This window comes from Monodelphis domestica, chromosome 3 (assembly GCF_027887165.1).
Source record: "Monodelphis domestica isolate mMonDom1 chromosome 3, mMonDom1.pri, whole genome shotgun sequence".
Classification (NCBI taxonomy): Eukaryota; Metazoa; Chordata; class Mammalia; order Didelphimorphia; family Didelphidae; genus Monodelphis; species Monodelphis domestica.
The window spans coordinates 263555542-263568918 of record NC_077229.1 but is presented as its reverse complement, the minus strand read 5'-3'; the positions used below and the strand labels follow the sequence as shown (position 1 = coordinate 263568918).

The window sequence follows — 13377 nt, the reverse complement described above, 5'->3', positions numbered from 1 at the left end:
TCATTGTAGGACTTCAGACATAATAGTTTAAACCTTGGGTGACACTGAAATACAGAGGACCGTTAGAATTGTGCATATGCCAGAGTTTTTCAATATATTGGTCAGATTTTCTGGACGTTCCCATTCTTTTTTATTGTTCATTTTATAAGAGATGTCTCAGTAATATAACAGGAAACACTGATAATATAAATACAAAAAACATCAGTACAATTTACTTAAAAAGAATTATATGATGGGAACAAGAACACCTAGAACCATCACATTAAGGTAAAATGATTGATTATATGCTTGCGCTCTCTCTCACTCTCCCTCTCTCTCTCTCTCTATATATATATAATTATATATTCACACACACACACAATTTGGGTACAAAATTGGATTACCAGGATAAGCAAAAAACATTTAAAAAAAACAAGTGGAGTGTTTCATATTATGGAAAATATTTTTAAAAAGGAGTAGGAAGAAACAACATATTTCCCCGCATAGTCCTTTAATTTACAGCTCTGATGCACTTGGCATGTAATAGTATTTTTTTTGTCTCCTTTTTATCTGCTGAAATCTACTAGACTGTTGGGTCTAAGCAGACTACAAAATGCCTGGACAGAATCTTCTCAATGAGGTCAGAGGCTATATTTCATCTAAATTTCTATCTCTTCAATGTCTAACACAATTTTTTATACAAAGACACAACAAATGTTGACTTCTACAAAATTCTAGTACAAATATTTCTATTGAACAGTTTAAAAAGTCAAAGCATTTCTTATCCATAACATATGATTCTAAGATCAATTGTTACATCAGGGTAATTGAAAACTGCATCACTGCTTTCCTCCCTGCTCCATTTTTAACATCAATGACACATGAAATCTGAAGCAAAATGCCTAGATGAGTAGAATTAATCAATACTATTTTATAATAGGTAAACATTCCATTCCAACTCCCACTATTTAACAAATGCCAAACTTTGATATCCTATCATTAATTATCATTTCATCTGGATGCATTTCATATTTCATATTAATTAAACCAAGTGGGACTATTATGTTTCCTAAGATGTACAGAACAGTTTACTAGGCAAAATGTTATTAATTACTCATATGTAAAAGAGTATTTTGTGATCTATAAAACCCTCTCCTAAAAATAGCCTCATGAGGTAGAAAGAAGAATTTGGATATAAACATCACACCCATACACTTGGCAGAAATTTTAAACATAATATTTATGGTGAGGCAAAAGCAGTGGTGCCTTGGAATTGGGAAGAGCTGGGATCTCCCTACCCTGAAGTCATGAGAGGGCTCATGTACTTGGATCTCTCAGACAGAAAAAGATTTTAAAAAAAACTTCTTGGGAGGGTTCATGCAGACAAAACCCTTACATTACAGCTGTGGGCCAGAGAGCTAAACCCAAATTCACTGGTCTTTTACTTTACCCCCAACAAATCTAGGAAATTCTGCATTCCATCTGATGGTACTAAAATTCTGACTAGATACTTAAAACAATTTATAACCAGTTATTCCAGGCACATCAAAAAGTTAAGAAAAAGCACACAAAAAGAGTTTAAATATCAAAGGAGAATAAGGACCTTTAAATATACGTGATTAACTTTTACTTCTACAGGCAATATTTTTTTACTACCACAAAATGGTCTGAAGCCTGTAATATCAAAAGAAAACTGAAAGGGTAGTAATGAAAAGAGAGTCTTAAGATTTTTTTTTCTGTTCAAAAGCTGCACAATTCATGCCAGCACATGTATCAAGCATCTATGTACTGATATTGTGCTTGTCAATGTGGGGGACATAAAAGTAGAAAGCATGTTCTGTCACTAAGGAAGACATAATCTACCTAGGGAACAAGAGTGCACACAAATGAAACCATAAGAAAACCACCTGAGGGAAAATTAATACATTAGAATTCAGACTAAAAGAAATATAATTAAATAATAGGGTTATGGTTCTCATTAGTCCTGAGAGATGCAAGTCACTTCCAGTTTCATAGGTTCCCTAGCCATAATAAAATAAATATGACTCAAAATTTTAAATTAGGGCACCAAAGATGAAAAAATGTTTATTTTAATATAGGTTAAGATAATTTTTTTTCAGTGTTTCTCAAGCAAACACTTTAATTATTGAGTGAAGATTATATTTTTGATCAATGTCACAGGTGTCCTTGACCTCACTGAGCTGTGATGAGGAAAATACTTTGCAAACCATAAAATGATATAAAAAACTGTGAATTTTTATTATCATGATACAAAGCAAATCAAACAAAAGTCATTTATTAAACATCTCTTCTGGGTGAGGTGAGAGGCAGGTTAGTACATCTGGTTAGTACAAGCTGACCTTGCAACCTGGAATACTCGGTTGAAGTTTAGGCCTGAATATAATATCCTAAGGAAATGCCTTAAAAGTCTCAAATTCTTCACTGGAGCTTCCCTATACTAATAATATGGCAGATCCAATTCTATGCTTTGGAATTATGTGTACTATATGTGTGTGCATACATAAACACACACACACTCCCTACCTCTCTTGCCTCCCTTTTTCTTCTCCCTCTTCTTTTGAGTGTATCTATATGCATAAGTATCTTATATTATATCTATGTCTGTATATATACATATGAATATATATATAGTATATGTACATACATACATAAAGCATATGATAAAAATATATACAAATATACTCAGAGGAGAAGGGAGGGAAAAGGCATAAAAGGAGACAAAGGTGGAGAGGGATGGGGAGAAAGAAAGAGTGTCTAATCAATGAGAGTGATCTATATCAGAGAGCCCCTGTCTGAACCATGAATTCTCTGTTCCTCCTTCACTGGCCTATTTGCTTTCTCTATCAGAGACATTCCATCTCGCACTTCTGTAACTTCTGCTGACTTTAATGCCTAGAATTCTCTCCCTCCTCTATTGAACCTTATGAAATCTTCACCTTTCCTGAAGTATGCCATAATGTTTACAAAATGTCACTCCTGACCTCTCCATAAAAATGGTTTTCCATCGCCCCTCCATACAAAAATTACTTTCCACTAACTCTATATTTATTATACAACATCTTTTATATGTTTATCTGTTTACATGTTGTTATCTCCTGATGGAATCTAGTAAATTTAATCCTTGAGGGCACTGAATGTTTTGCCTTTTTATATTCCCTGCTTAGAATGATACCAATTATATAGTAGACAATGAATAAATACTTCTTGCCTTGAGGTGCAAGTGAATTTATTAATAATATTCTGTACTAGCATTAAATAAATGAGTTTTATTACAATCCTTTCTTAGAGTCTACTTTTCATTATTAAACTTCTCCACTAATATTCTTTTTCCTAAAGCAAATCTTTTATACTCTGAGGTACGTGCTTAAAAGATGTATTTTAACAGTTATCTCCCTCTCTATCCATTGTAAGTTTGTAGGTATTTTGATAAGACCTGCATATCTCCAGGAAAATATATATACTGGTGGTAACTATTTGCATTTCTGGCCTGACTACAAGTAGATCTTTCATACATCTTAAACCTTGAGGGAAAAATCCAAGTCCTATTTTCAATCACCATCATTTTAAACATCTATTTACTTTGTAAATTCACTTCTCTCTACTGAAGGATTCATCTTCAATCAGCAAGGACAATGAAAGACACTATTGGAGGCCCTAACATCTTTAATAATTTTTGCCCAGAATTTTATTATAGACATCCAATAATTTATGGAAAATTATAGCAGTTTTTAACAAGAATGAAGGGGAAATATCACTAGAGAACTGACAGGAAAGGAAGGAAATAAGCCTCAGAAAAGTGTGACTACAAGTATGGAAACCAAACCTACTAATGTCCTAATTTGGCCAAGCACTACTCTATGTAAAGATGAAAGAGAAGTAGACCAGGAACTCTCTATTTTTGTGAAGACTTCAGTTTACTAGTGGAAAAGGAAGATAGATTTAAAGTAAGTGTGGTGGGGGACAATTTGGAATTATGTCCAGAGAATTATAAAACTGCACATACCCTTAGATCCAGTTAGGTCTGTTTCCAAAAGATCAGGGAAAAAGAAAAAAGAACCTATATGAACCATAACATTGATAGCAACTCTCGTTGTGGTGGCAAAAAAACTGGAAACCAAAAAGATGCCATTCAGTTAGGGAATGGCTGAACAAGTTAAGGTATATGATTGTAATGGAATGCTACTTACATCATAAGAAATGATGAGCAGGATAATTTTTTAAAACCTGAAAAGAGCCACTGAAATAATGAGTACTGAAATGAGTAGAACCCAGAATTAATAAACCACAGATTTAATATTTGAAAAAGAATCTGTGAATGACCAATTCCAGAGAAGGAACTCATAAATGAGAAACATGAAATAATTTATATATACATATCTTATTGTCAGGTAATGATTTCAATGGTGTGGGGAAGTGAGGGAAGGCCTGAGATACCTAGGAATAGATTTTATTATTATATTATATATAAAAGTATACATCATATGATATATAATAATTGTACATAATTATTAGATATTGTTATAATAGATTATAAATAAAGAAAAAAATCAAGAGAGGAGAGGAATGTTTTAAAAAACTTGAAATTCAAAGAATTCCAGAATTTCAGAATTGGGAAGAGCTATACTGGCTTTTTATTTTACTGTATCAAAAAAGGAATCTGAATAGAAGAAATGTAAACAATCCTCCACAGAGCAGCCCTTCAAAATATTTGCTGGCATACAGTAGGTGTTTATTATTACATGCTTATTCAATTAATTTAATATACTTGAAGATTTATCAACACTCTACCCAACTCGGATTTGTCATGTGGCTTTTTCGCCCCCCTCCAATCTAAATATGACCAAGTCGATCCTTATATGGTGGTTAAGACCCTTCTTCATCTCAGTCTTCTCTGTACAAGCTTCACCATAACAGTATCCCCCTTAAACTGTGCCATCAAGACGTTTCCTCAAATCTGTGGTCACCAGGAGTCTTCTCAAACTACCCTGGGTCAAAAATCAGGTTTCAAAAAATCATAACACATTAGATGGAACATATTTCAATAGTATTCTGTGACATACAACAGAAATAAATTAGGAGAAAATAAGATGATAATATGAGCATTATATAATATCATAACATAAAATGATACAGGAAATAGTACTTAGAAAGACTAGGAAGTATGAGTGGGTCTGGAGTGCTTAGAATAAAAAAATAAGATTAAAATAGGTATCAGTGAAGTAGAAGTAAAGTAAGAAAGCAGAAAAGGTGACAATGAACCAACAAAAATGTATAAAAGTCTGCAATATGCAAGGGCAGCTAAATGGCACAGGACTTGGAATCAGAAGACTAATCTTCATGAGTTCAAATTGAGCCTCTGACACTTTGTAGCTGGGTAATGTAATAAGGGACTATTATCAGGCTGTTATCTACTTTCTTCCTCCCTCCTTTCTTCCCTCCTTTCAGCCACCCCTCCTCCTCCCTTCAGCCTCCCTTCTTCTTCTTGTTGATTCTTCTTCTGGTTTCTATAAATGAACTCAGAATGAGTTTTATGATGTCTTAAATGAAGTACTCTTTCTCTTCTCTATCTTAAGTAAGGGATTTGCTGGGGAAGAAAGGAAAGATAAGAAATGAAGGGAAGAGGGCTTGGTATTTCCCTAATACTACAATGAGTCTTAGATTGGAGGATGATGGAGTATTTCAATTTGGAGAAATGGTGATAGGTCTGGAAGTTCAGTCACTATCACAACAGAGCAAAATCAGAGAGAGCTGGACTTTGTCCTTCTTTTTTTTGCCTTCAAAGCCAAAGACCACCTTCAGGCGTCAGTCTCCAAAACCAAGAGAGAACAGCCTTCATCCCTCTTTCAAGCCAGAAAGTTCAAACTTCAGTTGGTCTGCCTCCAACTGCTTCTCCCAGTCACATTCCAAATAAGAATCCTCTTGTTTGGAATGACAGGTCATCAGTCCCAGCTATTCCTAGCTCCTGCTACAAATCATTCTCAATTTCTCACTTCCACAGTAACCATGGACAAGTCATTTAATCCTGTTGTCCTCAATTTCCACATCTGTAAAATGAACTGGAAATGGGAAAGGCAAACCATTCCAGTATCTTTGCCAAGAAAAGCTTCAAACAGTATCACAAAGAGTTGGACACAACTGGAAAAAAAAATGAAACAACTCAACAACAATAAACAATATGCCAGATATTGCACAGATTTTTAAAAAGATTAAAAGCCATAGGATAACATCTAGGGTAAGATCATGTTTATGAGCTAGTCTTCAGAATAGATTTAATGATTCATCTTTCACATATCCAAGAGATTTCTGTTTAGTCTTTTCCATTCCAAATACTATACCAAAAATATCTTCTACTAAAATCTCTGTGGAGATTAAACTGGAACAACATGCTGTGCTCAAGAAGCACCTGAAATGATGATAGGATTGAGAATTTTTCATATCCAAAAATATTTCCAATGATACATCTGAAAAAATATTTTAAAACCCTTTAGGAATTTCATACTTTCTAAATAATAATAATAATAACAACTTAACAATATTATATTATTATAATATTGCACTTAATAGATATGAGATATCTTTATATCTTTACAGTTATTATCTCATATGATCCTTAATAACCCTGGAAGGCAGGTGCCATTAAAACATCCATTTTACAGATGAAGAAACTGAGGCAAGAAGAATTAAGCACTTTGCTGAGGGTCACCCAACTAGTAAGTGTTTGAGATCTGATTTGAACTCCTGACTTCAGATCTTGCATTCTATCCACTAAGTCACTAAATACTCTCAATTTAAATTATAAATGATCTTTGGAGGGAGTCACTAGAAGAAGTAAGGAGAGCAGACTTGTGATTTCATTGGTGTGAGAGAGATGGTGAGAGGAAGGGGAGGGAAAGGGAGTGTTGTGGGAAAGAGAGACAGAAAAGGAGAGGGGAGAGAGGGAGAGAGACAGGCAGGAGAGAGAGGAAGAGGGGAGGGAAAGAGACGGGAAAGGGGGGGAAAGGAGGGGACAGAAATGGGCAGAGAGGAGAGAGAAAGGAGAGAAGGGAGAGATGGGGAAAGGGAGGGAGAGACAGACAGAGAGAGGCAGATATACTTATGTGAATATGTGATGTGTGCCATATTTACATGAGGCATCTGCATAGATATGGCATGGATTCCTTTGCATCTAACATCATATGGGTTAATCAAATAAACATTCTGGCTTTAAGAAATTTAATTTCGCTTCAATAGTAACAAAATGTGGACACATGAAATGGCATAAGCTAACATATTACAGAATAAATATTCTAATTCAGTTGTTCAGTTGTGTCACTCTTTGTGACCCCTGCAGGGAGTTAGCAAAGATACTAGAGTGGTTTGCCATTTTCTTCTCTAATGGATTGGGCAAAAAGAGATTAAGAGATCTGCCCAGGGTCACACAGCTGGAGAGGACTGAGGCCATATTTGAACTCAAGTCTTCCAGACTCCAGGCCTAACAATCTATCCACCAAACCTCTTACCTGAATAGATATTTGTGTTTGTTAAATCTGGTGAGTCATTATCCTGAATCACCTTTCCAGCCACAGGCCTTGGCCTCTTAAGACCCTGCAGGAAGCCAGCAATGAGATTTATCACATCTAAAGATGACTCCCTAAGTTTTCTCACCTTTCTCACCAAAATGCCTTTGTCTCTGACACTTCATGTCCACTTCTGTTCTCTTTTCCCTGTCTTTAACCATGATCCCATTTCAACTAACTGTCTTTTGCTTGGGTGGTCCTTTCTTTTTTATTTTTTTTGGTTGGTCCTTTCTTAAACGTTGTATCTTCAAGATCCAATGAAGCCCAGAACCCAGAGTTGGTCATTTTACTTCTTAAAGGAATGTATGGTACAAAAAGAAAGTGATTAAAGAAAACTGAAAGGTTAGGAAAAGAACCAACTTGACCTTCTGTACTGCCCCACAGGATTTTGCAAAGGGGGTCAATAAAGAACTGTGAGGATGGACCATCAACAACAGATGGATGGGCTTTGAAGAGAACAAGAAAAAGAGGAAAGCTTTAAAGACTGAGGAACAGCATGCCTGAAGATGTTGGATTAGAATCATAGACTTTTAACTGAGAGGGACCATTAAGGTCACCTATTCCAATACTCTCTTGTTACAGAGAAGAAGACTGAGGCCCAGAGAGGTGACTTACCCAGTCACACAGGTAATAAGTGGCAGGATCAGATCTTCTGACCCCCAATTCAGCACCACTGAAGGTGTATATGATAGCGGTGAAAGAATAGGATGCAAGATGCTGAACCCAAAACCATTTTTCATTCAAAGGGCAATAGAGATTGAGTGAGGGGATGATGAGTAAAAAGATACCCAAGAAGGTCCATAACTGCTCAAAGGATCACTAGTCAAGCCCTTTGTTACTCACAGGACAGTTCACAGGTAAACCTTACGATTAGTTATTTTTTTTCCTCCCCCAGGGAGGGAATCCCTACATGTATCCCTACATGGATAAACTAAATACCTTTATTTGAGTAGCCACCATGCTAGCAACTGGGAGCAACAGGAAGAAATGAATTGATCCATTTTGAACCATCTAAAACTCATCAAATACTCTTGCTTGTGTTCTTATTGTGTATACTTATTAAATCATTTCTAGTTAAAAAAAAAAAACAACACAGGGTTATCTGACTCTTCATGACAAAAGTCCAGATGTCTGGATATGGTCCTGGATGCAGCAGATGGCCTTGGCATCTTCCACATCTGACCAAATGTAAGCTCTGGTCAGTGCCTGACTCGGCCGCCTGCATGGTCATTGGAACAAACTGTTCTCATCCCCACACTGGGCCGGGGGAAGTCTTCCCATGGGCAACCCAATGTTAGCTTCCCAATGCAAAAACAGTATGGTATGTGGTCCTTCCCTGCTTGAAACCTGTGCTCTCACTGAGAAGACGAGCAGTACTTTTGAAACAACAGGGAACCAGATGGTATATAATAAAATGTTAATTCCTAAAAACACCCAACAGTCATCCAGAAGAGGGGATAATAATAGCTAGCACTTTAGGGTCTGCACAACACTTTAAAAATACGATCTCACTGAGTCCTCACCCTAACCCTGGAAAGCAGGTGATAGTGTTCTTTCCATTTTACAAATAAGGAAACTGAGGCAGTCAGAGGTTTAAGTGATTTGTCCAGGACCACACAGCTCAGAGGTATCCAAAGCCAACATGATATGGGGGGAGACAGGGCAAGGCTTCCTGGATAAAGTGTGCCTGGAGAGGTCACTTAGAAGATGGGGGGATTTGGATAAACACTGCAAGTGAAGAAAATCCCAATGTAAGCAAAGTAGGGAAGCATGGTATTTTCAGACCACAGAAAAAGAGCTTGGCTTGTTAAAAAAAGAGATCGAACACTGAGGAGTAACACAAAACAAATCTGAATTGGAAGCCACATGGTTTATGTACTAGTTCCAAGTAAAAGGAAGCTGTCAATATGTCAGATGCCAATTTAGAACAATCTGTGATCCAATGATTATAAAAAGGTTAGGAAAAAGAAATGGGGAAGAAAGGGTAGAAGTAGAACTGGTGACTTTAGGGACAGTTATCTCTGACCTTCAAATCAATGGGAGAAATAGAAACTGGTCTACAAAGATACACCTAAATTATGTCCATTCTAAAATAGCAAAGAATAAAGTCATATGTCACATATAAATGTGTCAATATGTCTTTCAATATCTAATCTCGTCCACCAATTTCCATAATCCTACTCACCAAGACAAAATTGCATCTGAATGGGAGATGCACACAGCAGAATGAGAACAAACAAACAAAAGAGAGCATCTTCTCCAATTTGAGATGATTGATTCTTTCTGCCCCTAACCACCCACCCCCTTCTCCCTCCCCTCCCCTGGTAATCACAATTAGCAAGCCTTCCAACTTGTATTTCTTCTGTGGGAAGAGGATGAACAATTGTTTGCAAAAGGGCAAGTCACTTAAACCTCAGTTCCCACTCAGTCTGTACATGGTGAATTTGTTTCTCCATGGATTAAAAATAATAATAATAATGATACTATAAGGAGCAACTTACCCTAGAAAAGAGTTGAGCAGGGGCTGCTACAGCATTCTGTTCTTTTAAATACTGATCCCAAGACCAAGTCCCCTTTCCAGCAGCTAAACTTACTAGAAGAGAAAAAACAAGAAATGTTTTCACCTGCAGCAAGGTTATTTTACTGGCTAAAAAAACTATGAAATGGTTAATAAAAAAAAATAACTAAAAAACCCAGGAACAACATATATTTTTATTCTGATTTGTCATGAGAAATTATTTAACTCTCGGATTTCCCATGCTCCATTTCTCCTTCTATAATATGAAATATATTTCTACCTTTCAGGGATATTTATTTGAAAATTTTTTGAGATAATTAGTCCAAAATGACTGTGACAACTAAAAATTTTAATCATGTTTCCTGCTGATAGAACACTCTCAAAAAAAGGCAGTAGAGACAGTTTTCTAAGTATAAATTGTTCAACTTCCCAAGAAACACCAAAATGCAAACAGCTGGATGCTACCCAGCTCTGCCCCACTGTAGCTGAAAAAGTTGGAACAGAAGCAGCTGCTAGAGGGAGCTATTGTGCTCAAGTCTCTGAGAGCTTTCCTTTCCTCTACTCTAGGCTTTTATCTCCAGTCCCATTATATCAAATGTGAAAAAAATTGATTTCCTACTTTAGTTTTGCCACATTGTACCTTGTTAAAAGGGATGTCTCTCTAATAAATGAGGGACAGGGATATAACAGAAAATGTAAATCAATGTAAAAATATTTTAATAATTTTTAATGAAGAGAGTTTAGACTGCATTCTGTTTTAAAATGAGTAACATTAGTTAAATTAATTAGATCTAAGAGATAATTGTAAAAACTTTATTCAACCTGAGAAACAATAACTCATAGAATCTAATTTTTCAGAATTCAGGAGCAAACACAGGCAAAAATTATTTAGTCCAATCTGCTCATGTGACAGATAAAAAAAACTAAATGGCAGTGATATAAGATAAATCAGGAATTTTATATAACTAAAATTAAATATTAAGGGCTAAATAAAAATATCCTTATTGTTAAATACCTAAGGGTAAGCAACATTAAGCTATGCCACACATTATTTTCTTTTTTTACCTCCCTCAATATTTCAGCTTTATTTCTGAAGTTGCCTTGTGCACAGCTTCATTTCAGTTAAATTCTAGTAAAATAACTATCATTAGCTAGCTAACATCTGAGCATGCTGTGTTGGATAATGCCTCTTCTCAGGGAACCAATTGCAAATGAAGTAATTCCCCTCATGTTATCAAAGCATCACTCCAACATTATGAACTCTTGAAGTAGTCTGTCATTGAAATTATGGCATTGCTTAAGCCCCTTACTCTATAATAACCTGGCAATGCTATTGCGGGGAAAAAACCTTCATTCCTAGGTTTAACTTGAAATCACTATCTTTTGCAAGCTCATGTTACTTTTCCTAAAATTCACTGACCTCAGAATCTCCATAAGTTTGTCCTAACAGAATCAATTAGGTTGCTATTACCATCCCAAACGTAGAGCAATTCATCCAAGTTTAAAACTGTTGAAGCAAGATGGCAACATTCCCTTCATACGATGATTAACTACAAATTTATTTGTCTCTCTCTAGGAGGTAAGCTAAACAGTCAACTACTATAATCCATCAATTTGATGAAGTGAGCTGATTCTATCAGTTAGAATTCAAACTTACAGTTTAAACCAGAAAATCTCCTTCCTCTTGGGCCTCAAGAGAGAAATAATCTGACTTAAATATTATTTAAGGTTATTTTCCCCATGATCTTTAGCAATGTATAAAAGAAAAATCACTTCAAGTTCTTTGCAAAATTACATTTCAACTTCATAAATTCTTGACCTTTCAAAACTCTAGCTGGATATTACATTTCAGGTAACTATACATAAATTTGGAAATTTGGAAGGTACATTAAATCCCAGATGCCTGAGTTGAGGGAAACAGTTTTATTAGATAAGAACTAAACCCAATCTCTTAGGGTAAAAACTGATACTTCTTCCTCCAAAGTCACCAATGATCTCTTAACTGCCAAATTTAATGCCCTTTTCCCTAGACTGCTTTCCTTCTTGACCTCCCTGAAGAATGTGTCACAGCAGATCACTCCCTTCTAGACTTGCCTCTCTAGGTGTTTGTGGCATTGCTCAATTTAAGTTCTTTCCTATAGGATTATATTCTTTATCCATCTAATTCCTCAAGGCATGAATCTGATATGTAACAGAGAATTTCCCAAGACTCATTCAAATGAATGACAGACCCACTTCTTGTGATTCACTTGGACACAAGGAACATCTCCTAACAGAAATTTAGCAGTATTGCCAACAATGACAAACTCTCAAACAAGAAACTGAAGGCCATCAGGGCACAGCTGTGTTTTCTTCATTTCTGCCCAATGGATATAAATGAGAAAAATTAATAGGGGAAATAAACAACTGGATAAAAAGATGTCTAAAAATGGGATTTGAAACACGGATCATAGCTGAAAATACAAAGCTGAAAAGTTCCTTGGACAAAGAAGAACCTGCGACAAGGGCTGGTAGTGAGAAGTGAGCCCCATTGACAGGGCTGAACCCAGTGGAGGAGGATTTCCTGCACAGTTTATAGAGAACTGTTGGAGCCCTTGATATCAGGAAGCCCCAGATGGAGCCCAACTCCAGAGTAGTCCCTGAAGCCCTCCCAGGAGGAGCTGATCTGCCATGTCATACTTAGTAAGGCAGCATCCACCCTCATTGGGTAGCAGAGGAGCTTAACACAAGCAAACCCTCTTACCTCCCCCCCCCCCCATGCAGGCCAAGAAAAACACCAAATACATTGAAAAAATAACTTGAATGAGATATGCCCAAAGGGGAAATCACAAAATGAAAGGGCCCTATAAAAAGTTCTCATAAGGCCTGAGAGGAAAAAAAAAATAGCCTAGGAGGAAATTAAGCAAGAAACAGAATGAAAAATGTAGATAGTCGAGAATGACAGGGAAAATGGAAAACAGACACCTTAGAACAGAAAATGGGAAATCTCACTCAAAAACTGTATGCTCCAAAATTAAAATGGCCCAATGGGGTTGGGGGGGGGGGGGGCGGGGAGAGACATAGTCTTGTGTGAGGGAAGTTGTCCCCTTCTCCTTCTAGGTAACACTGCTGGCCTGCCTCTGCCTGACTCTATATAAGTTTGCATCACCTAGCAGAAGTCACAGGATTGTGGCCTATGTTCTTCATCTACAGATGACTGAATTTGACCCAAAAGGGGTAGGGAGATTAAAAGGTTTGATATAAGGAAGTAGGGTCTCTTTTCCTGCAGGAACCAGCCAAAAGTAAAGTGGCTGAGGTAGTCAT

At 36.4% G+C, this 13377-nt stretch overlaps 1 protein-coding gene across 3 annotated transcripts in view; it reads right to left on the bottom strand.

Moving 5' to 3' along the window:
- The window catches only part of L3MBTL4 (L3MBTL histone methyl-lysine binding protein 4), a 598737-nt gene that overhangs the window by 392032 nt on the left and 193328 nt on the right, over positions 1-13377 (bottom strand). For all 3 annotated transcript variants that reach the window (XM_007487689.3, XM_056823686.1, XM_056823687.1), the window contains one exon: positions 10058-10149. In XM_007487689.3, the coding sequence (XP_007487751.1) occupies positions 10058-10149 (92 nt within the window). The remainder of the gene's footprint in view (positions 1-10057; positions 10150-13377) is intronic.